This window comes from Artemia franciscana, chromosome 16 (genome assembly GCF_032884065.1).
Source record: "Artemia franciscana chromosome 16, ASM3288406v1, whole genome shotgun sequence".
Classification (NCBI taxonomy): Eukaryota; Metazoa; Arthropoda; class Branchiopoda; order Anostraca; family Artemiidae; genus Artemia; species Artemia franciscana.
The window spans coordinates 28,964,435-28,989,312 of record NC_088878.1 but is presented as its reverse complement, the minus strand read 5'-3'; the positions used below and the strand labels follow the sequence as shown (position 1 = coordinate 28,989,312).

The window sequence follows — 24,878 nt, the reverse complement described above, 5'->3', positions numbered from 1 at the left end:
ATATATATATATATATATTTATATATATATATATATATATATATATATATATATATATATATATATATATATATATTTAACTACGTAAAATATGCAAATATACAACATTCTTTGCTGTCCCATTGTCTGTCCATATAAATAGATTGTCAGGTTTACCAACTCTTGAACATGCAACATAATAATTGTTCATGGGAAAACAATCCGTATCCAGATCTATACCGCATTTTTCTAACGATTGCCCTTGAGCTTCGTTGATGGTGATGGCTAATCGAACATTCTCTGTGTCCCCGTCGTCATTTATATATCCCCCTGTGCCCCCGGCGTCCCCGTTGTAGTTGTGTCCCTGTGTCCTGGTCGTCATTTATATTCCCTATGTCCCGGTATCCCAGTCTGTAATCTCTCTTTGAGTGTTCTGGTCGTCATTTATATTCCCTCTGTCCCGGTGTCCCGGTCTTCATTTGTGTCCCGGTCTGTAATTTCTCTTTGAATGTCCCGGTCGTCATTTATATTCCCTGTGTCCCGGTCGTCATTTGTGTCCCGGTGTCCCGGTCTGTAGTGTCATCTTATAATGACGTCATATACAAAGCCTTATATACTTATAATGACGTCAAATGCAAACCCACAAACAAACAAACATGCGTATATACAACTTATTTTTATATTTATATAGATACAGTTTCTTCTTTAGTTTTTTTTTTCTTTTTTAGTTTTTTCTTTTTTTCAGTTTCTTCTTTTTATTGATTTGTTTTCTTCGATTTGTCAATGTTCATTCTAACATTGACACTTGGAAAAATCTTTACGTGCCAAGCATGCTAAAGCTCCAACAATTTACATTAAACCTCAAATTGGGGTATTTGTTTTAAGGTTTTCGAATTACTTTAATTTATTGTCAAAATATATTGAAATATTTATGCAATTCCCAGTTTTTTTAGTTTCTTCTTTTTTTTAGTTTTTTAGCATTTTTTCTTTTAGTTTTTTATCTTTTTTATTTTTTTACGTTTTTTCTTTTTAGGTTTTTTCTTTTTTTAATTTTTTTTAGTTTTTTCTTTTTAGCTTTTTTTAGTTTTTTACCATTTTTCTTTTTTCGAATTACTTTAATCTATTGTCAAAATATTTCGAAATATTTATACAATTTCCAGTTTTTACATTCTAGTTTGTTTTCTTTTATATATATAGATAAGATATAATCTGGCGTAACAGACATAGTTTAGCAGACATAACAGACATACAACTTATTTTTATATATATAGATACATAGATACGTCAGTTGACAAACATGACGTCAGTCGACGCACAAACATGACGTCGGTAGACAGACACACAGATATTCCCTATGTCCCGGGCGTCATTTGTGTCCCGATGTCCCGGTCTGTAACTTCGTCAGTCGACAAACATGACGTCATTCGACACACAAACATGACGTCACTCGACAGACACACAGACAACTTATTTTTATATATATAGATAGATACGTCAGTTGACAAACATGACGTCAGTAGACAGACACACAAACAAACCAATTATTTTTAATATACCAGCCCCCCCAAGCCCCCCCGCGCGCGTAAGTCGTTACGCGCCATATTAGTTACGCGCCATTGTAGTTGTGTCCCTATGTCCCACCTGTGAATATTGATAGATATATATATATATATATATATATATATATATATATATATATATATATATATATATATATATATATATATATATATATATATATATATATATATATATATATATGTATTTATATATGTATATATATATATATATATATATATATATATATATATATATATATATATATATATATATATATATATATATATATATATATATATATATGTATATATATATATATATATGTATATATATATATATATATATATATATATATATATATATATATATATATATATATATATATATATATATATATATATATATATATATATATATATATATATGTTTTTAACTACGTAAAACTTGCGAACATACAACATTCTTTGCTGTCCCATTGTCTATGCATATAAATAGATTGTGAGGTTTACCGACTCTTGAACATGCAACATATAATGGTCCATGGGAAAACAATCCGTATTCTGATCTATACCTCATGATTCAAATGATTGCCCTTGAGCTTTGTTGATGGTGATTGCTAATCGAACATTCCCTGTGTCCCCGTCGTCATTTATATATCCCCCTGTGCCCCCCGGCGTCCCCGTTGTAGTTGTGTCCCTGTGTCCCGGTCGTCATTTATATTCCCTGTGTCCCGGTCGTCATTTGTATCCCGGTGTCCCGGTCTGTATATACATTCGTTTTTTTAGTTTTGTTTTTCTCCTTTATTTTTCTTTTTTTTCCTTTTTTAGTTTTTTTTTTTATTTTTTTTTAGTTTTTTTTTAGCTTTTTTAGTTTTTTTTATTAGTTTTTATTTTTTTTTCTTTCTAGATTTTTTGTAGTTTTTACCTTTTTTTATTTTTTTTTACTTATGTCCTGGTCGTCATTTATACTCCCTGTGTCCCGGTCGTCATTTGTGTCCCAGTGCTTTGTTGATGGTGATTGCTAATCGAACATTACTTGTGTCCCGGTCGCAATTTTATGCGTATCAGTAGGCATCAAATCGATGGCTGTTTTGAACAGACGCACTAAATTATTATTTTCGCGGAAAAGATGTTGCAATTGGGAAACGATTGTCCTTTCATCGTTGGGAGAAATTTCGCAACGTGCATTCAATTCAGAATTTCTATCACTGATGAAGTATAATTGTAAAAATTTATGACTCTCGCCTCAGAATGGTAGAAGGGACCCTGCTCTATGATAAATTTGCCCTTTTACTTTGAAAGTAGACATAAATTGATCTGGATTTTCGATTTGGGCTCCAAACGACGTCATTTGGAAACATGAGTTATATTTTCTGATTTGTTTCAAAAAACGCTTAGATTCTGTCGTAGTTCCAGTAAGGAAAGTCTTCAATGGCTCTGGTGGTGCAGCCAATAGAGGAGGTTTAACTTTTCCTGAGGCGCAACACATTCCCATTGTTTCACCATTGAATTTCAAGGCCTTGCAATAGGGACAAATTTTAGACATAGTCCCGATTTGAACAAATCTACTCAAACTATAATCATCGACTGGGCTGTACCTAAATGCCAGGCGATAACTTTCAGGTTGCTCTGATTCCTCGGCATGCTTTCTTTTCTTACTTTCTCTATCAGCAGCAAGCCTGATTTCTTGCTGTTCTTGTGATTCCTCGGCACGCCTTCTTTTTTCACTTTCTCTTTTAGCAGCAAGTCTGGTTTCATGTTGCTCTGGTAGTTCCTCGGCACGCCTTCTTTTTTCACTTTCTCTTTTAGCAGCAAGTCTGCTTTCGCGTTGCTCTGGTAGTTCCTCGGCACGCTTTCTGTTCTTTATTTCTCTATCAGCCTCAAGCCTGTTTCCTTGCTGTTCTTTTGATTCCTCGGCACGCTTTCTTTTCTGACTTTCTCTATCAGCAGCAAGTTTTTTGGCATAGACTCTTTGAGCATCTTCCTCGGCTGTTGCCATTGTAAGTTCATCAGTCATTTTAAAGTTAAACATTGATAGATTTCTACGTGAACGCATGTCTTAAATATCTTTAATGACGTCACCGTCATAACAAAATGACGACAACTAACTTCATGACGTCAGTCAACACACAAACTTGACGTCACCTGACAGACACATCCACAGACAACTTATTTTTATATATATAGAAGATATAGATAGATACGTCAGTTGACAAACATGACGTCAGTCGACACACAAACATAACGTCAGTAGACAGACACACAGACAAATAACTTATTTATATATATATATATATATATATATATATATATATATATATATATATATATATATATATATATATATATATATATGTAGTTAGCTCAGAGTACGAGATTTTTGGTCCTGAAAATTCAATTTTTCGAGCAGTTCGAAATGTACCAGAGGTTATTTGAAGTTTCATCCCCTTTTGCGGTAACAACAATTTTGCGATCATCGTGGTAACGAACTCTAAGTAAGGAGCGACTCAGCACAAGTAGTAGCCGAAAATCTAAAAATGGAAATTCAATATCAATAGATACATCAAAAGAGTCGGTTTATTGTGCTAATTCGAAAAATATGAGATTTATCAAGTTTAGTGTAACCCGTCAAATGTTGCGAGCCTGAGAAAATTTGCCTGATTTCTGAAATAAGGGGAAACACCCCCTAAAATTAAAGGTATCTAAATGAAAACTTCCTGGGATGGTGTAAAGAGGGAGGCTTTGAGTAGATTGCCATGGAGGAGGAGCGTGCGTGGCTGTGTTAGCCTCAGGCGGCTTGGTGCTGCGGTGAGCTGTTGTAGCAGTAGCGATAGATCTTAATGAAAATCACACCATCAGATTAAACGTACCAGAGAACCATGCTGTAGAACTTTCAAGCTCCTATTCGAAAAAATACGGAATTTTGCTATTTTTCCAGGATCACGGCTGGGTGATTATTTTTTTTCCTTTCTAAGTGACTATAAAGATTGGATGGAAACTGGGCCCCATTCCACACCTATTTTTCCCCAAAATTATCTGACTAAAATTTCTAGATAGCCATTTTGTTCAGTAAATTTAAAAGATCACATAATTATGTCTTTAGGTGTAAAATGAATGTGGAGATGTCCCAAGGGAATTATCCAGTTGCTTTTCCCCAAATGTTTAGATTTCCAGGAAATAATTTCCACGTAAAGGAGCATTTCTTGTATAATCGAGAAACCGATTGGAGATTAAACTCTTATTCAAATGAACAAATGCTAAGGAGAATTTTACAGAGAGCTACAATGCTACAAGCTATTTTACAGAGAGGAGGATTCTCGGGGAGGATGAAACTGTCTGGAGGGAATTTGACGGGAGAGTGAAACTTTACGTTAGATGAAATTTCCACTGAGGAGTTTTTCGTGAGGGGAAGGTGTATGTTTCATAGAGGGTAGCCAGATTTACCAACATTATTTGAAAAACAAACAGAAATTATTCCATATATGAAAGGTTGCCCCCTCCTCACTACATTGCTCTCCACGCTAAAGTTTGACTGTTCGTCCAAATTTTTTGAGAGCTTCTACTGAAACACGGGGACCGTTTAATTAGGATAGAAAGCTTTCTTAACAGCTTTAGCGTAAAGACCAAGGTATTGAGTAGGGGGCAGTTCTTCATATACGGGACCAATATGCCAAAATTAACACGCATGTTTTATTTTAATTTCTCATGTACAGAGAGCCAAATAAGAACATGCATTATTTGAAATATGTTCAGAAATTAAATTAAAAAATTCTTTTTTAACTTGAAGTAAGGGCCAACATTGAAAATTAAAACGAACAGAAATTATTCCGTATATGAAATGGGGTGTCCCCTTCTCAACGCCTCGCTCTTTACGCTAATTTTTATCGATTTTGAAAAGAAGAGTGATGACAAAGAGTCAAACTTTAGCATAAAGAGCGAGTCTTTGAGGAGGGGACAATCCCTTTCATATACGGAATAATTTTTGTTCGTCTTAAGTTTTACTGTGGATCCTTACTTTCAGTATTTTTTTTTTTAATTTAATGTTAAACAAGAAACGATCCTGATGATTACGTTTTTTTCCATTATGTATAAAAAACTGTGATATTTCTCAAATTTAAAATCTTTAGATTAGAACTGTTAGCCAAATTAAAACATACTAAAATTCCATTTTGTCAAAAATAAATCATAGATAATTTAAGAATTCAATACATAAATATATGGTGTGATACAGTTGAATTAAATAATCTAATGTATAGCATAACCTTCAAAATGTATAATTTAATACATTTACATCAGGAGAAATTCAATAGTGGTATAAAAATTTACCTATCACTTAGCGTTACGGGCGTAGTAATTCAAACCGATATTATTTCGATTTTTTAAAGCAAACATCAAAATCAAAGGGCTCAGCAAAAAAACAAAACAAAAAAAAACGACATTAAATCTGAAAAGGTACGCCTTTACCCAAAGCCGTCACGTAACTGAAGCCAACATGTTTCTTTTTCGTCTATTGTATTTTGCCAGGCCATAATTTCGCAATATTCTCAATCTCGACGTTATAATATAACAAATATAATAGAAATATAATATTTCTTAAAATAGAACAAATATAATGACAAATATAATATACCAAATATGATATAGTATAACGAATACATAGAGGTTAACCACGACGAGATACGTAAGAAAAGTGAGGGAAAAGAAAAATGAATGGCAAACATTAAAAAACTTCGACAAGGAAGTGTATCTTTCGTCCATTTTACGACTGAAGAATTTTTGGGCTAATTAAAGGTTTAAAACACGTTTGTGTCAGTTTTATGTTACAAAATTTTTCATATATTCGCTTCTTCGATGCACATTTCAGAAAAGCAAACAATCTTAAAAAAAATTAACGTTTTATTATGCCGCGAAGAGGCAATCTTTCTGAGCTTATCATTAAAGGTTGTCATTTTCATCTTATTACTCTCTTTTTGGGTGGTCTAGACTTACAAAATTGTTTCAAAATTTAACGAAGGGTCCTTTCCCTTCTTCCAAACGAGGACTTTAAGCTTCAGGCATTTTAATTGGGGCAAGGGAAGACAAATTTACAACTATTTTGGACCCATATATTTTTTCCAATAATTTTACAATATAATTTAAGACCCTTATAATTTTTCCGATAGTTTTACCATACAATTTTGGGATCAGTTTTGTGGCAAGTACTTCGAATTTGTACTTAAGTATCAAGTATTAAGTACCAGACTACAATTGTACTGAAGTAGTACTTGAGTTTTAAGTACAGAACTTGCTCTTAAGTAGTACTCGAGTTTTAAGTACAGAACTTGCACTTAAGTAGTACTTGAGTTTTAAGTAAAGAACTTGCACTTAACTAGTACTTGAGTTTTAAGTACAGAACTTGCACTTGAATAGTACTTAAATTTTAAGTGCAGAACTTGCACTTAAGTAGTACTTGAGTTTTAAGTACGGAACTTGCACTTAAGTAGTACTTGAGTTTTAAGTACAAAACTTGCACTTAAGTAGTACTTGAGTTTTAAGTACATAACTTGTACTTAAGTACTACTTGAGTTTTAAGTACATAACTTGCACTTAAGTAGTACTTGAGTTTTAAGTACAGAACTTGCACTCAAGTAGTACTTGAGTTTTAATTACAGAACTTGCACTTAAGTAGTACTTGAGTTTTAAGCGCAAAACTTGCACTTCAGTTGTAGTTGAGTTTTAAGCACAGAACTTGCACTTAAGTAGTACTTGAGTTTTAAGTACATAACTTGCACTTAAGTAGTACTTGAGTTTTAAGTACAAAACTTGCACTCAAGTAGTACTTGAGTTTTAATTACAGAACTTGCACTTAAGTAGTACTTGAGTTTTAAGCGCAAAACTTGCACTTCAGTTGTAGTTGAGTTTTAAGCACAGAACTTGCACTTAAGTAGTACTTGAGTTTTAAGTACAGAACTTGCACTTAAGTAGTACTTGAGTTTTAAGTACAGAACTTGCACTTAAGTAGTACTTGAGTTTTAAGTACAGAACTTGCACTTAAGTAGTACTTGAGTTTTAAGTACAGAACTTGCACTTAAGTAGTACTTGAGTTTTAAGTACAGAACTTGTACTTAAGTAGTACTTCAAGTACTACTATGTAAAACTCTGCTAGCACCATTTCTAGCTCTGTCATATCTAGTTGTATAACGGAAATAGAATCATATAATAAAGGCATTATGTAGTTTAAACAAATAATTAAACAACACGAGACAGTAGAGCTCCACTTATTGAAGGTTATTTAGTTTTAAACAGTAACAGTGCCACATTTTTCCATTTGACGGAAGTCATCCAACAGTCTACCAAAGTAACTAATTACGGGATTCTAGGTAGTTCTAGGAATTCTTCAACGGGTGTTCTCTTCGTTTTCTATTTGGTCCCAACTGCACTATTCTAGGTCAAGAAACATTAAAGGAAGTGTAGCCTCCCTTGCTCAAGGTTAATGATTTGTCTTCTTGTGGAGATGCTGGTACTGAGAATTTGCTTTTAACACTGCTAAGCATTCAAACCTGAGGTCTCCTAGCAAATTTCTTCGTGGAGAAAAAAAAAATGGATCCTCCAATTGAAAAAAGCCTTTCAAAAGGAGCTGAAGATGGTAATACACAGTTGAACCTTCAAAAACTTGCCGCACATGAGGGTAATCCTTAAGAACGCAAAGGTCCCTCCGTTTGTCTCCTAGAAACTGCAAAATCTCTATCTGCACTTTGATAACTGCAGAGTTAGCCTGCGGTGAATCGCTCTCATCTTCTGATAATTTGTAGAAACAATCACCTGACAAGTGGCTGGACTTGTTGTCATCAGGATCTTTTGTTCTCATCCCTTTAGCCTCCTCAACCAACATTGTTGCAGCTGCTTCTTTCCAGCTGTTGGGAAATATTTTGTTCTTGAACATGGGTGTGCTGCATGTTGAGAGGACGTAGTCTTTGCAGATTTGGACGGAACCCCAAGAAAGCTAAACTGCTTCTAAAGATCATCTAGTAGTGCGCTAACAAATGGAACAGTGTACTTCATAGACTACTTGAGCTTCATCAGTTCTTTCTGAAGGCTTTTGATTGTCGGGTAATGCTACCAAAGAAACATTTTTCTTTCAGAAAATTTTTTTCCAAACAAAATTTTTTCCAAATCCTAAAATCCTACTACTTTTGAGTCTTGAAATTCCCTTTTTTGAAAAAAAATTCTGTAAAAAAAAGTCATTCCACTGAAGCGGAATGTACTTAAAAAAGTACTCGAAAGTACTTAAGAATTTATTGGTACTTGAGAGCTTCAAGTACCTATTTATTTTGCTAAAGTATTTAGTACTCCAGCAAGAATATACTTAAGTAAAACTCAAGTAACTTGATTTTGTACTTAAGCAGTACTTAAAGTACAAGTACTTGAAGTACTTCCCAACACTGTTCTGGATCCATTAATTTTACTAAATTGACTTGGCGACGTTTTCTAAATCGATTTCATTTCATTGAATGGAGGAAATACAAATATGATTTGGCAAAGTAGGGACATCTCAAAAAAACTGGTTGTGAGTGACTGAGAATCTATAAGTTGAGACTTAACTATAAGAATTTGTTGTGATTGATTTGAGGGGTGCAAGGCCTAACGGGAGGAAGAAGGACTGACCCTAACCCCCCGGATTCGCAAGTCCAAGTTTTAAGGGCACAATAAAATGCACTTGATGAAAAATAAATGGACAGCTTGTTCAAAATTAATCTGTAAACATTTAAGGACATTGCTTTTGAATTTCAAATTATTTCTTTTTTTCGCACTCCTGTGTCATATTACCATTGCTAAATTTCCAACAGATAACAGCCTGTTGACCAATATGTTTTTGCGTTACTTTTCTAGCTCACTTAAATAAACACTAACTAAATCGCAATTTGAAATGGCAAAAAATAGTGACAAAAAGTGAGAGAAATGGCAAAAAATAGTGACAAAAAGTGAGAGGCTAAAATAAAATAGACAAAAAGTGACAGGCTACAATAAAAGTGAGAAAAAGTCAGAGGTTAAAATAAAAGTGACAAAAATTGACAGGTTTAAACAAAAGTGACAGGCTAAAATGAAAGTGACAAAAAGTGACAGGCTAAAATAAAAGTGACAAAAAGTGACAGGCCAAAATAAAAGTGACAAAAGTGACTGGCTAAAATAAAAGTGACAAGTGATCTTAGTGACTGCGGCCGACCCCTGAATTTAATATAACAAATTTTATGGTTTCAGAGCATATCAAATACTAGGTTAACATCAAGGCATCGCCACGGCTAGTGTCTTGAATTAGAATTTATGGCTAAGCTCGTGGCCCCATTTCAGGTTCTGCTTATACAGGCCACACTGGTTGTATAAGGCCGTATCTAAATTATATACATTTGTCACCAAGAAAATAACATTTTGGATCTCTGAGTTTTGCTTGAACCTTATTGGCTAATTTAGGATTAACATAAAAATAATATTAACGATAGCAAGAATATATCGAGGAAGCAGGATTAGGGGATTGAACTTATATGCTCATTATATTTTAAACAAGGTTATTATCATAAAGATCGTCTCTTACTTGAGCAGCTACTTTTCCAACGCCCATACCAAGAGATGTATTAAAAACTAGCACCATCTTGTGTGGCTCATCCTCAGCTTCACTATCTTCCTCATCTTCTTCTGATTCGTTTTCTAAAAGCCATTCCAAGGCAGCTTCGACTGACTGATTCTGAGTCGCAAAGAGCGCCTTTGAAATAAATTATGTTAAATGTAACTGAAAAGTGAAAAGTTTAACTGATAAGTCGAAATATAATTGAAAGTGATGACATAACTATGCTTGAAGACATAACTGAAGCTGAAAATATAACCAAAAAGTGTGTGGCCCTTAGTCCTGTTTAAAAATTCTCTGAAACTTGTGAAAGCTGAATACATCAGCAATATGGAATCTGTGCTACCTTTCTGAATCCATTGGTGATTTTGAAGCATAATTTTCAGAGAATAACTGATTTCGATGGTTTGCCCTAAACTACTGAAGATGGTTGATTGCAAAAGCCATCAAAACCATCAACCATCATTTCGATGTTTTGCCCTAAACTAATGAAGATGGTTGATGGTAAAAACCATCAAAACCATCAACCATCATTTCGATGTTTTGCTCTAAACTACTGAAGATGGTTGATGGCAAAAACCATCAAAACTATCAACCATCATTTCGATGCGTTGCTCTAAACTACTGAAGATGGTTGATGGCAACAACCATCAACCATCATTTTGATGTTTTGCCCTAAACTAATGAAGATGGTTGATGGTAAAAACCATCAAAATTATAAACCATCATTTCGATGTTTTGCTCTAAACTATTGAAGATGGTTGATGGCAAACACCATCAAAACTATCTTAAATTACCTTAAATTACCTTAAATCGCACTGGCCGGCGAATAAGGTTGGGTGAACATAATCATCAACCATCATTTCAATGTTTTGCCCTAAACTAATGAAGATGGTTGATGGTAAAAACCAACAAAACCATAATTTCGATGTTTTGCCCTAAACTAATGAACATGGTTGATGGCAACAACCATCAACCATCATTTCGATGTTTTGCCCCAAACTAATGAAGATGGTTGATGGTAAAAACCATCAAAATTATAAACCATCATTTCGATGTTTTGCTCTAAACTATTGAAGATGGTTAATGGCAAAAACCATCAAAACTATCAACCATCATTTTAATGTTTGGCCCTAAACTAATGAAGGTGGTTGATGGTAAAAACCAACAAAACCGTAATTTCGATGTTTTGCCCTAAACTAATGAACATGGTTGATGGGAACAACCATCAACCATCATTTCGATGTTTTGCCCTAAACTAATGAAGATGGTTGATGGTAAAAACCATCAAAATTATAAACCATCATTTCGATGTTTTGCTCTAAACTATTGAAGATGGTTGATGGCAAAAACCATCAAAACTATCAATCATCATTTCAATGTTTTGCCCTAAACTAATGAAGATGGTTGATGATAAAACCAACAAAACCATAATTTCGATGTTTTGCCCTAAACTAATGAAGATGATTCAAGTGAGTTTTTATTTAGTTACCACAGAACCAGCTATACAGAAAATACAACAAAAATTGGAAAAAGGAGCCAAAAAAAAGAAAAGAAAGCTTACTCCCTTCCCTACAAATAAATAGAACTTGCACATAAATAACAAATGATATTGCGTTATAATTATCTTATTTACAATTCTTACTTCTTAACTAAACATAAAACACTAGCAGACTATATCAACAAAAATCAAAATTATAACTAGTATGATTTTCAATTAATGTTGAATAAATACCCGACTTGAGAATGTTGCACATGTAGTTTTTCCCCACCCTGGATTTGAAAATACTGTTTTTATAGAATACTAAGATACTTTTGGAATTTTCGTTGAATTAAATTGCAAAAACAACAGAATTGCCACCACCACCTTACTTAGATTAAAAAAATACACTTTGTTCGCCTCTACATCTTCATAAATTGATGACCATATTGCATTGATTTGAAAAATACAGCGTTGATTAGCGAAAATACACAAAAAATACAGCGTTGCATTGATTAGCCAAAATACAGAGTAGTACCTTAACACACGTCTCTCTGTCGTATCCAAACTCTACCATGGCAGATATGAAGTTTTCGTTCGCCGTAAATTCACCATTCTTTGATCCTGATTCCATTCCCTAAAAAGAGTAATATCTTAGTTAACTTTCCAAAATTAAAATAAACGAAAAATGGGTTGTAAGACACTAAGGTTATGTAACATACGATTTTTATAGACATAAATTGGAAATCAGTAGACAGTGTTTGTTTGGAATTTAACAGCCAATAGCAAGATTTTTTTTTTCCATCCTAGCCATAAGCCAAGATTACAAAATACCTGTCCTATTTCAAAAATTTATGAGTAAAAGAGTGATGTTCAGACATTTTGTAGAACTATGCGCTGCTAAAAGTAATCTACGAGATCCAGAATCAATTACGGAGTACAATAAATTATAATGATTGGTCATCTAATCATGTGTTGAATCCTAAAAGAAAACATCACCAGTTAACAGATTGGTCGCCTCTCCTATATGCTTCATTATCATTAATAGTTTTACACAATTTTAAACTTGGCATATCACTCCAGGAAGTTAATATTGCGCATGTGTAGTGCATTAGATTAACATCGCTTCTTAGTCACTAAGGGTATTTCGCCAACCATGCAGATTGTTGCCGGAAAGCCAGGGCTGCCAAATTTTTTTTTAAGGAGTGTGTCATATTTTTTTCCGAAAATGTGCTTTTTGCGTCATCTCAGATTCTATAATGTGTCACAAAATGTGTCACATTTTTTCGCTACAAGTGGTATCATATTTAATTGTCAAATCTTTAATTAGGGTTTTGAATATATAATCTTTTCCAAATCAGTTCAAAAAGGAGTAAACTTAACCTTATCCTATTATCTTGGGATCATGACCTTTTTTTGTGACGTCATGAAAGAAATAGAAATATTCGATTAAATTAATGTTACACACTATGAATTTGTGTCTGGACGGCCAACGAGGCAAGTTTACATTTATAAAAGTTTTAGGGAGAATCAATTCCGACAGCAAATTGAAAATAGACTTTTCGTATGACGTCATAATCGTAATCGGCTTTATTGGCTAAGCTTTTTATTAACTCAATATGTAAGCCATTCAACCAGCATCAATCTAGTATTTTGTCATATTTTTTGGTGCCTTTTTAGGCCAGATGGATTATTCTAAAGGAAAGACATCTCGGGAAATTTGTAATCTTGTCCCAGGTTGGATACCCCTCCTGTACTCCTAAAAATGGGAGTTGCTGCTTATACACACAGCTTAGGTAAACTGCATGCTGTTTATAAGTACGTACCAGTTGGCTACATTAAATACTCAATCAAGAAGCCAATTAAGTTCAGATACTCAGCGTGCATTTTGATTTGAAATTTCCGCCTATGGCTGTTTTTTTTCGCGTGGTTTAAATTTTAAATACGGTGATGGCATCTGTCCTGTATTCTGCACTGTTTGTGTACTATTGCCATCGTTAGGCAGCGCTATTTCCTTCCATTAATTTGTAGCTTTTCTGGAGGTAGAAAATTGAAATTTTACTTTTCTTTTATTACCATTTAAAAATCAAGACTAGGATGAAAAAAAATGTGTCCTTTTTTTGAAAAATGTGTCATTTTTGTCGATTGTGTCAGTTTTTATTGAAAAATGTGTCATTTTCGTCGATTGTGTCATCATTTCGTCTGAATGTGTCAGTGTGTCACGCACCATCAAATTGTGTCATTTTGACACAAAATGTGTCAATTTGGCAGCCATGGCCGCAGCTGGGTTTGAACTCGGGGTACTGCATTAATACGCTGAGATCAAACCTACAGCGCCAGCACTAGAAACACTCGAGCTGACAAATCGTGATCTGCCTTTTGTTGGCTAAAAGTTGTAAATTCGTTGTATATGCCTGATTGTAATTCCTTGCGTTCAAATTTCATAAACATATACATTCAAAATATTCAATGATAGAAAAAAGTGGTGACCGCTATTGTACGAAAAATAGCTCAACCAGGGTTACCACCCAGTAAAAAAGTAAATCATTACAATCTTGAAAAAAAATTTACTAAATTCGTACACAAATCACTAGATTATTGAATAAAACCATTAAAAATCACTAGAATTATGACACTTTCTATCATTGTGATTAACAATTGTTTCATTTCTTTACAATACTTCTATACAGGCGTATCTAAAGGAAAGGGGTAAAATTACCCCCCTAGATATGGAAAATAGCTTTAGATTGATGTTTTGCCTTTTCTCAAGCGAAAATTACCCTTGAAATTTTGAAAAATGCTTTTTTTCATCTTTATGCAGAAAATAGAACAAAATCCTTACTTTGTCCTTGTCTTTTTTGGGATTGGTACTATTCGCTTATACTCCGATGACTGAAAACTGGTTATCAGTGAACTATTCGAAATATTTGCTTTGTCATTTTTAATTTCCTTTTTCCTTGTCGATTCAAATCTCAATTTTTTCTCCAATAATATAGAGACTATTTTTTTTTTCTCTTGTTGAGCTGGTATAATTACTATGACACCAGCGACAATTTTGTGAATGGCCTTTTCATAATTTCATGAAAAAAAACTATACCACGCTTCACAAAGTTCGACAAGCATCAGTCTAAAAAAAGAGGTACTTCTTAATTATACAGAACACTCCTAAGAAGCAACGTTAAGTCAAAATACGATGAAAATATGAAAATTTAGTTTATATAACAATACAATTTGGGCTATATATTTGCACATTAGGGGGGGAGGGAGTAAAGTTACCGAACCTTATCCCCGCCCCCCTAATTTGCGAACATATAGCCCAAGTTAAACAAGTCCAATGCATTCACTCACCTGTTATTTGTCTTTGTAACTATGCAGCTGGTTTTTCATAGATCTTATATTATCCTTATCATCTATAGCATACTTTCACCCCCAGACCTATCCTCAAGACCCACTTGGGTCACGTTAAATCTATAGGTATGGTCTTGGAACCTTTTAACTATGCTAAACAAAATGGCTATGTCAAACTTTGTATCGATCATTTCTTTGGGGAAAAGGGAGGTGGGCTAGTAGCCGTGCAATCTTTATTTCAAATAAAAGGAACACCTGAAATTTTACTTTCCGTTAAAATGAGCCCCCTCCCGATCCTCTAGGACAGTCGGTTCGTTACGATCGTCCCCGGAAAAAAATTAATACACATCCGTGTTTTTCTTCTGACAAATAATACAAAATCGAATATTTTTGCGGATAGGGGTTTGAAACCACTACAGAAGGGTTCTCTCATACGCCGAATCTAATGGTTTGATTTTAATTCAAATTCTTTGACTTTTAATGGGTGTTTCCTCCCTCTTTCAAGAAAATTTTCCAGTTTCTTAGCTATTTATGGGTAAAACTACGCTTAATGAATATTATATATTTAGAATCAACATAGTAAGCCGATGATATAACGACTGATATCACAATTCTGTTTCTAGACTTTCGGTTAATATTGTCGCTCCATTCTTACAGTTCGTTTCCATAAATTTTTTGATATGTTAGGACAGAAATCGAAAAACTTAAAGAATATGACTTTAACTGCGCTTCTTAGGCGTTTCAATTACAAATAAGAGAATTTAGAAAAATATTGGAACCCCCCTTCTTACTCCTAACCGACTTCAATAATCAAACTACAATCAATTTAATCCATCTAGTTATATTACAAATCCTATTATAAAAGCACTAAGTCCTGTTTTTTGGCATTAAAAAATTATATTTAATCTATTCCTACCTTCTTATTTTTCAATGACTCCATTTCTGTTCTATTTGCAGACATTGAGGGTGTAGTCACATCCACCATTCACTCCACTTTCAATGATTTTAACAAAACGAAATCTAATTTAGAACTGATTGGTTATTGAGAAAACCCCCCATAACTATGAAGACAAAATTTGACCTGCGAAAATTTGGTGAGACGGGAGGTATAGAATATTTTTGCAATTTAGCGAAGTTTGCCAATTATCTTGATCATAGCACTCTAAGGTGTATATCTGTAATGGACTTGTGGTGGAAAATCGAAAATTTCAAAGGCTATATATTTCCATAAGTGCAAATCTGGAACATATCAGGAACTGCATTGAATTTCTTTTTTTTTTTTTAATTAGCTCCTCGAATGACTTATTCGATTAAATCATGAATCCATGCTCTTTATTTTGAACTACTACTATCACTACTACTAATAACTCACCGGAGCACTAAGCCACCTGAGGCCAACACAACTACGCACGTTCCTCCTCCAACCCATCTATTCAAGGCCTCCCTCTTTACACCCTCACAGAAAGTTCCCATTTCCTTTAAAAATTTATTATTACATCCTCCTACCCCAGACGAGGACGATCTGCTTTTCGTTTAACCCCAGACGGGTGATCTGTCTTTATTTTGAAAAATCATTAGATTTAGGATAAAATCAAAATTTTTAGGACAAAAATCCCTATAGATCACTAGCTAGAAGAAAATAACTAGGCAACATAAAAATCACTAGAAATAGTGATAAATCTCTAGAGGTAGCAATATTCCAGCCAACTGATTCACCTGTCTAAAATTTAACAGCTTGGGTGCCAAAGATTCGTCTTACAGTGTCAAGCATGAAGTACCAGAACAAGAGGAAGGCCTAAAAACAAACTACGACTTAGCTAACGAGCTAAACTTACAAACAAGGTTGCTGTTCGGTAAAATAAAAAAAAAACGGAAATTGTAATTTTAATGCAGTATATGCGTTCTTGGTCGTAGACTGCCTTCTCAAAACTAGAATACCAACACTAATTTTACGTTATTCCCGCGATTCCAAAATGCATCACTATAAAAGTAAAACAGTTCAAAAAAGGGATGAACTTTTTTATTGACAGTGAGCAGATATAAAATTTAACTGGATATTTCGAACACATATAATATAATACTTATATGTGTTCGAAATATCCAGTTAAATTTTATATCTGTTCACTGTCAATAAAAAGGTTTCATCCCTATTTTGAACTGTTTTACTTTCGTCGTGGAAAGGCAGTGTGGTCTTCGAAGTTATCTGCATCACTATAATAGCACGAAATAACTGGATTAAAAAAAAAATCGTCAAAAACCAGTAGCAAGAATAGACACTAATAGACTGAACAAGAAAAAAAACCTCAGTAGACACAGAGATAAATCATTACGGATTGGTAACACTGCCAACAAATATCACCACCTCTCTTCTATTCAAACAGAAGAGCGCTTGGACCGCCGCCGCGAAGAAAGTTGACTGGTGGCTCTTCTTGGATGCCTTAAGGACCCCTGGAGACCCAAGAGTACCTGAGGTAAGGATGTTGTACTAATTAATTTATTTACGCAACATCCTTAGAGAGATTAAAAAATAGTGGATTTTAAACGGACAAATGAAACTTTCTCAAAAGTAAATGTTTAGGTTAAACCACCACTAGCCATATCAACATTCACATATTGGGGAAACAAGTGCACCTATTACTACTACTACTAATAACTCACCGCAGCACCAAGCTGCAGCAAAAGTGCACCAATTCGGGAAATCCAGAATGTGGGGCGAGTTTTTTTTGCGATTATTTTTATAAGGATACAAGAAAAGTATTTCAGAAATAGAATCAAAATAAAGAACTTTTTTAACTTAGTGTGTAGTTACAACACCTTTCCATTGGTGCCCTGTGTTGAACGCAATAAGGATACAAGTTCATCATATTGATAAAAGAGTGCCAAAAAGCTACTAAAACCGGTGATTCTAAAATGCAAATACACATTTTCAATTAAAGCAGCTAATTGTAACTTCAGTGTTTTTTGTTGCTAATTTATTGATTTTTCTCAAAAATCTAGGGACTTTTGTGTCGATTTAATGATATCTTTTTCAAGAATCTAGTGATTTATTTTTTTTGCCAAGAGACAATGCTGTTAACAAATCTTTCATGCTCACACAAATTTGTTTTGATTTTCAGAAGAAATACTACAAAATGCTGGCATCACACACTTATATAACAATGCCCGCTGCCCACTAGCAATATTTTAAAGATTCCTACTATTGAAAAAATTGCAAAAAAATGTACTAGTATTGCAAAAAAAATGTTTGGATTTATACAATTTGGGCTATATATTTCCACATTAGGAGGGGGGTTAAAGCGTTTGGACAGCGCGAAGTTAGAAAACGGTTTTAGTTCATAACTAAAATCGTTTTGCACAATAACTTGCAGATAACTTGAACATAACATTGCACAATAACTGCAGCTAACACATTTTGCTTACAGAACCACTATACCTTCCCCTGACCTAATATGCAAACTTATAGCCCAAATTAAATAAGTCCAGTGCATTCTGTCATTCGTCACCTGACTTTGTGACTATGAAACCGGTTTTCTCAGGTTTTCATTCGGAGCAAAATTTTGAGTGTGTTTTGAACGTCTGGCAAGTACCAAAAGTTTATACCATCATTCATGTTACGCTTATTAATTTGTATTACATCTAACTAGTTATATTATCTGATTGGCCACCTCTGTCCTAATAAATTAAAAAGTCACCAAATATTGATAAACTTTCAACATATTTGAAAAATATATTGAAATATATTACTTTCTTGATAATATGTGCTTTAATGTGATTATTCATAGTATTAGCAATTAAATAGCCTATCCTGTTATGGTAAAATGATTTGGCACAATTGAGTTTGTATTATTATTTAGAGCTTCTAAATCTATTGATACATTTCATGATATCGTGGTTGTTATGGCAACTTGAAAGCAAAACTGAACTAAAGACTGGGACAAATTAAAATAAGTAGTTGTGTTGATAAACAGTGCGGACTACCATGCTGGAAAGAATAGATTCGGGAAATGGGACATTTCAGTTTCGGAAAAAGAGTGAACGACTGGATTGGAATCTATTAGGTAAGAAAAAAGTATGACGGAGGGGTAAATTTTCCCTTTTGCTGGTTAATTCGTCAGCTAAAGGGTGAACTGTTTTTCGAATACAAGAAATTACCACCTTTACAAATGTGTCAAATCCCCACCCCTACCAACTCTCTAATGGGGATATATACAGAAGCTTGGTGATATTGTGTATTGTCTATATTTCCGAATTATGTCAAAATTTTTCTAATTGGCCTTATAAAGCTGCTGGTGATAGGCTAATAGCAAAAAAACTACAACCGCACAAAATCGGAGACTATTCTAAGCAAAGGTATGGATTCAATAAAGAGGGAGGGGTCATTTGCAAGGGACGTGAGTAGTACAACCAATGGTGCGTGTAACATTCAATTCAACTTTGTTCAACCCAAACCAAATAAAAGACACATTTATGTTCATCTAGTCCAATAAAAATATGGTTTGTACTCGGCATTTGAGTAACAGAAATGTTCCAGTCACCAAATTGTAAAAAAAAAAAAAAAAAAAAAAAAAAAAAAAAAAAAAAAAAAAAAAAAAAAAAAAAAAAAAAAGTTTAATGACATATACAAGATCGGGCGAGTAGAAATATTATTTTTTTCAGGAGAAGGGGGGGGTCTCAAATTCAAATTTCGGGAATATTTTCTGGATCAAAAGATCATTTCCTATTAATACAAGTCCAAGGAGACCGAAAATGATATTGAAATCGGAGATTTTTACCGTTTAGAACCCTATTTCCACCCCAAGCGAGGTAAAATTTCTGCAATATTTTCTGGATCAAAAGGTTATTTCCTATTAATATAAGTCCAAGGAGACCGAAAATGATATTGGAATCGGAAATTTTTATCGTTTAGAACCCTATTTCCACCCCAAGCGAGGTCATAGGGGATGAAAAATCTGAATCTTAGTTTGTGCAGTATTTAGTGGATTGAAAGGTCGTTCCCTATTAACTCAATTCTGGGAGACCAAAAATGACATCAGAATTGGAAACTTCCATCATTAGTACCCCATTTTTCACTCTGAGTGAGGTGAGAGGGGTTAACCTTGCTTAGCTATTAGAACAAGGAGGGACCCTCTTCATTGCAATTACACGTCCATGAGCTCATATACGATCTAGGCTAATATTGGGCTTTTCTATTAGTTTCAACGTAGCTTCAGAAGTAGGGAGGGGATGTGTAATTTCACAAAGAACGATATTTTTTACAGGAAGTTTTTTTTTGTTCAGGGGTAAAGAGATTATTCTTCGAATACTTTTTTAAGGTCTGTCTTGACCCTTCCAATCTAATTTTCACCCTCTAATTCCACCATTTCGCAGGGGAGGGGGGTATGAGCAGCACTGGCACATGTTAAAGTAGTAAAAATAGGGATTTAGGGATCTCTTTCTAGTCGAAAAGGGGACCAGTCTAGGGACCATTCTGGACGCAAAACGGACTTCAAGGCTAAGTTGACACCAAATGACACTTGAGTAAGAAAACAAAATGAGAATAATCATTTGCAGACATCTCTCCATAATCAGAGACCAAGTGATAATTAAAAACAGACCCCATATGAGATTCATCACGTCATGGGAGGAGCTTTTTCTGAACGCTATACTTTCGAATGCAAAAAATCAGGTTCAAAAATATGATAAAAGAGATAAGGGTATGGTAACTAGAACACACAATCTATTTGTTTCCCTTTTTCTGCACTGCCTTCTGCTGGAACACAGATGTGATCAGCACCTGTTTCTTTCACTGTAACTGCTGCTGGGTTTCAAAAGTAGCAGCTACCTTTTTGTGTTTATTATTCATTGACAGAGTCTTACCTATCATGGCATGCGCTAGCTGTATCTGGACCATGTCCTTTTTTTCAATGCCTTTTCCAGTCGGTTATGAGCTTCTTTCAGCAACTCTTCTGCGGCCTGTTGCTTGGAACCAAACGCTTCATTTCTTTTCAAAGATTTTTCAAGAGTCTCTATTTTCTATCTTTTCAAATAGGTTTCAGCGAGCTGCAGCTGTCTCAGCTGTTCTCTTGCCTCCAAATTTTGTCGCTCTTTCTCAGTTTTATTTTCTTTCAAGGTTTTTTTCCTGTAGTAGAAACAAATTATAGCTCTTTCTAGTGGATTTGGATGTTTTTATCAAGCCTTCTGTGATAGCAACATTTTGCACACGTCCTACAAATCTGCCCAACCCATCTTTCACGAATAGTTTTACATTCGAAGTTCGCTCATTCATCGAAGCTCTTTCTTCGCTCAGAACTCGCCCGAGATTGTAGAAACCCATCTCAATACTGGCAGACCCGTATGCACCGGTCAAAGCATTTTTTACAACTTCAGACAAGTTTGGATATTTCCCTCCCTGAATCACGTTGTTCCATTTGTCGTCGATCCTTCCTGGATCCAATGGAAATCCAGATAGCTGGACTAGCTTAAACTCGTCAACTAGCATGTCCTTTTGCATCGTGATGGATAACTTCCTAGTAATATATATTAAACTCTAATCAGAAACTGGGTTTGAAACATCATTGGGATGCAGAAAGGTTAACGCTTTCAAAAACTGCAAAAATCTCCGCCGAGTTTTTGCTTAAGGACATATCTTGCGGCCACAGAATAATGCTTCTGGACACTCTGCATGAACAAGCGTTATGGAAGCTCGTCTACTGACTCGAGACAGTCGACAATCACGTCACTCACAACTGTCTGTAGCAGTAGCAAAAAGTTCTTTTCATCTTCGAATGGCTGAAGCGTTAGTTCGTCCCTAAGCTTTTCGGTTGCTACAGGTTTTAAAACTCGTCCAGCCAATGTCAAGATCAGGAGATTCAACTCCGCATGGAGTTTATGCACTAGGGGCACTTCCTGTTGAAAATTTTCAGTGAAACGTATAAAGAGGTTCGAACTATCAACAACAAACTGACACTCTGCATTCATGATTGGTTGTTTGATCAGCCAGATGATCTCTTTCTTTAGTCTAGAAACGGCAGGTCCTATTTTTAACCATCTGGTGGATACATCTTTCAAAAGCCGAAACATAGGAACGCCATTTTTCTGCCGAATCTTCTCGGTGTCTCCTTGTTTAGCCAGCCAGCCACTAAAAAAGTACTACCCTTGGATGATCAGATCGGAACAACTTTCGTCGATTTCCTGCAAACCCTTCCAAAAAGCGTAGGGTACCAAATGTATCTTGTAGGTGATACCAAATGTATCAAGGAGACCTTCGGCACCTGTCAATTCACGTTTTCCACTCTCAATCAGTCGGAGAAGTTTTTTGTTCACGTTCGTACCGTAACAAATTAGCACTAGTATTTTCGGGATAGATAAACCATTTTCATCGATCGTTCTGGCTATTTATGACTTCAGCCACTTTCTACAACTCGTTTCATCTATTCGGACCAGAATCGGATCATCATTTGAGCTCTTTCTTACTTTCTGAGTTTGTAGTTTTGTTAAGCTCGACAACATAATAAATGTTGTCGACTTCATCAAAGGTAATCTTCCGGAAATGGGGTCCAAGAGCTTCCGTTAAAAAAAACAAAAAAAAACGCACTTAGTTCGCCCGAAGAAAAACTTTGCCACTGCATCTCTGAACATTTTTCCAAATACATCTGCTATTCCGTCTGCAGACTTCCCAGGATAGTCAGACTCCATCATCTTCAGAGCCCATGTAATTTCTACAACTGTTGTTTCATCCCGCACTAGATAAGCACCTAAGTGCATGGGCAGTTTTGCTGGTTCGCCCCTCTCTATGGAAGATGCTACCGAGAAACGAAGCTGATTATGGTAGCATGCTTTGTCAGCAGTTCTGGGGTGTTGCAGTAAAGCGTAAGAGCCTTATGGCAGACATGCGAAGTATTGAGGATAGAACAGTAGAAAGAGAACAGATCTCTCGGAACGGCTCCCCACCACTCTTTCTTTTGGCGTCCCGTCACATCTGTCTCTTCCAACCAAGTCTACTTGAATTTGCACTTTCCCGTTTTTATTCAAACTGAGACTTCAAACCCTAAACCGTAACAAAGAAGATAGTAGAAAAATATAAAGGCTATTATCAGAAATGCATTCAAATAAAAAAGGGCGCTAGGAAGTAGTTTAATAGTTCGAAAAATGTGCGTACACTCACAGTCTGGCTAGAAACCTGACTAACACTGCGTCCTCCGTATTTTGAGCTTGGACCCATTCTCTGGTGCGGCATAATGGCGCGAATAAACGTTAAGGCAGCTGGCAGCTCCATGGCACTGGTTACGAGCAATAGTATAAAAAGGTCTTGTATGTGCATGAACCCCTTAATATTATTGTGGCGTTTTAGGTTCAATTTCAAAATTATCACATTTTTTTTCTGCAATAAACTTACACAATTAAAATTAGCCAAACATTGCAAAATTGACTTTCGCTTGGAAACACTTTGTATTCAGTTCAAATTTTATTTACTAATTTCTTTCACCATCCATTTATTTCATTTATTCTATCATTTTGTTTTTCAGTATTGCGCAAATATCCATCAGTCTCAATAAATACAAATATCCAAAAGTCAGTTTGAAACTCAAATCATTTTCAAATGACAATTTTTCCGGCTTTCTATAACACTCTTTAAAATTCCAGTTCATATCACCCGTTATTCGCTCTTTACTAAGATGCAATCTCAGTTGTAACCGTGACATGTGATCCAGAGAAAGACACCAGGAAATTTCTAGCCAACAACTCATCTAACATCAATCAAGCCCCACTCTTTTCCATATTAAAAACCATGTTTGAATCATTGATTATTTGCATTATTCACGACCCTTGGGAGGGGCATGCACACCGAAGGTATTTTTATTAGACCTTATAAATTTTTATTATTAAATTATAGTGTTATATTAGACCTTTTATAAAACTTTTTCGCAATTAAGATGAATAGAAAGACAGGTCATCTAAGACTAGAACATTGGAAGGCAATTTAATGACAGTGTTTTCGTGCATAACCCCGGGTTCTCACTGCTGCGATTTTGTGCAAAATGCAGCGACATGCAACAAACGATGCAAAACCATCCGTTTTGCTGCAAAGTCGGATGCGTTGAATAATTTCAATTCATACGACAAATTACATGGGTTGTTCTGATTCAAAAAACAAATAATTAAAAAATTAAAAAAAAAATCAAAAATCGGTTTGAGAGTCTGATTTGAATCCTTCTAGAGTTTATCGCAGCAACATGAAGTCTGTTCTGTCAGAAAAAAAATCGTGTCGGAATCGACGCAGCAGTGGGAACCAGGGGTAACTGAAAATTTTGACGCTTCAAAAGGCTCAAGAAGAAATACAACATATATTCCAAGACTGTATAAGTTGCATGGAGGAAATAGCAGAAGAATTGTAAGGACAATCAGTAATGTCTTTCATTTGGTTATGAGACTACCTGTCTGAGATATTTTATGAATTTTCTTTGCTTCAATTTTTTTCTACTTTTCTTGATTTTATTGCATTGAACTATAATTTTAACTATTATTTGTAGAAGCCATTTAATGATATTAATATTTTTGTAAGCCTGAAATTTGATGCTTTCCCTTTTTCCCTTTCTTTGAAACGAAATTATTCAAACTAAAATGTTTATGATAAAAGGAATATTTTATATAGGAAAAATGAACGCCCTTAAAACACACTTTGTAGGTGTAGGCTCTATTGTGGTGCCTTTAACGTTTAAGAGTATCAAGAAAAGCACAATATTCCTGCGCAAGACTAATTTGTTTATTCTGTTACTCGAATCCAGGAATTCTGCAGCCTGCTGTTTCAATCAGGTTTAACACCTTTGCACCCGATTTGACACCATTTCCACCGGAAACGACGCCCTTTGCACCCGATTTGACACCCTTTCCACCAGAAATGAGGCCCTTTGCACCCGATTTGACGCCCTTTCCA

The 24,878-nt window shown here is 34.8% G+C and overlaps 1 protein-coding gene across 5 annotated transcripts in view; it reads right to left on the bottom strand.

Moving 5' to 3' along the window:
* Positions 1-24,878, bottom strand: part of LOC136037314 (probable peptidyl-tRNA hydrolase 2) — a 104,607-nt gene that overhangs the window by 31,135 nt on the left and 48,594 nt on the right. The window contains exons 2-4 of one of the 5 annotated variants that reach the window (XM_065719983.1): positions 16,682-16,760; positions 12,156-12,254; positions 10,108-10,275 (exon numbers count right to left, since the gene is read on the bottom strand). In XM_065719983.1, the coding sequence (XP_065576055.1) occupies positions 10,108-10,275; positions 12,156-12,251 (264 nt within the window). In that variant the 5' untranslated portion in view covers positions 12,252-12,254; positions 16,682-16,760. Of the gene's footprint in view, positions 1-10,107; positions 10,276-12,155; positions 12,255-15,881; positions 16,591-16,681; positions 16,761-17,267; positions 17,356-24,878 lie in introns of those variants that run through there. The other 4 variants (XM_065719984.1, XM_065719982.1, XM_065719980.1 and 1 more) reach the window with 4 other exon arrangements.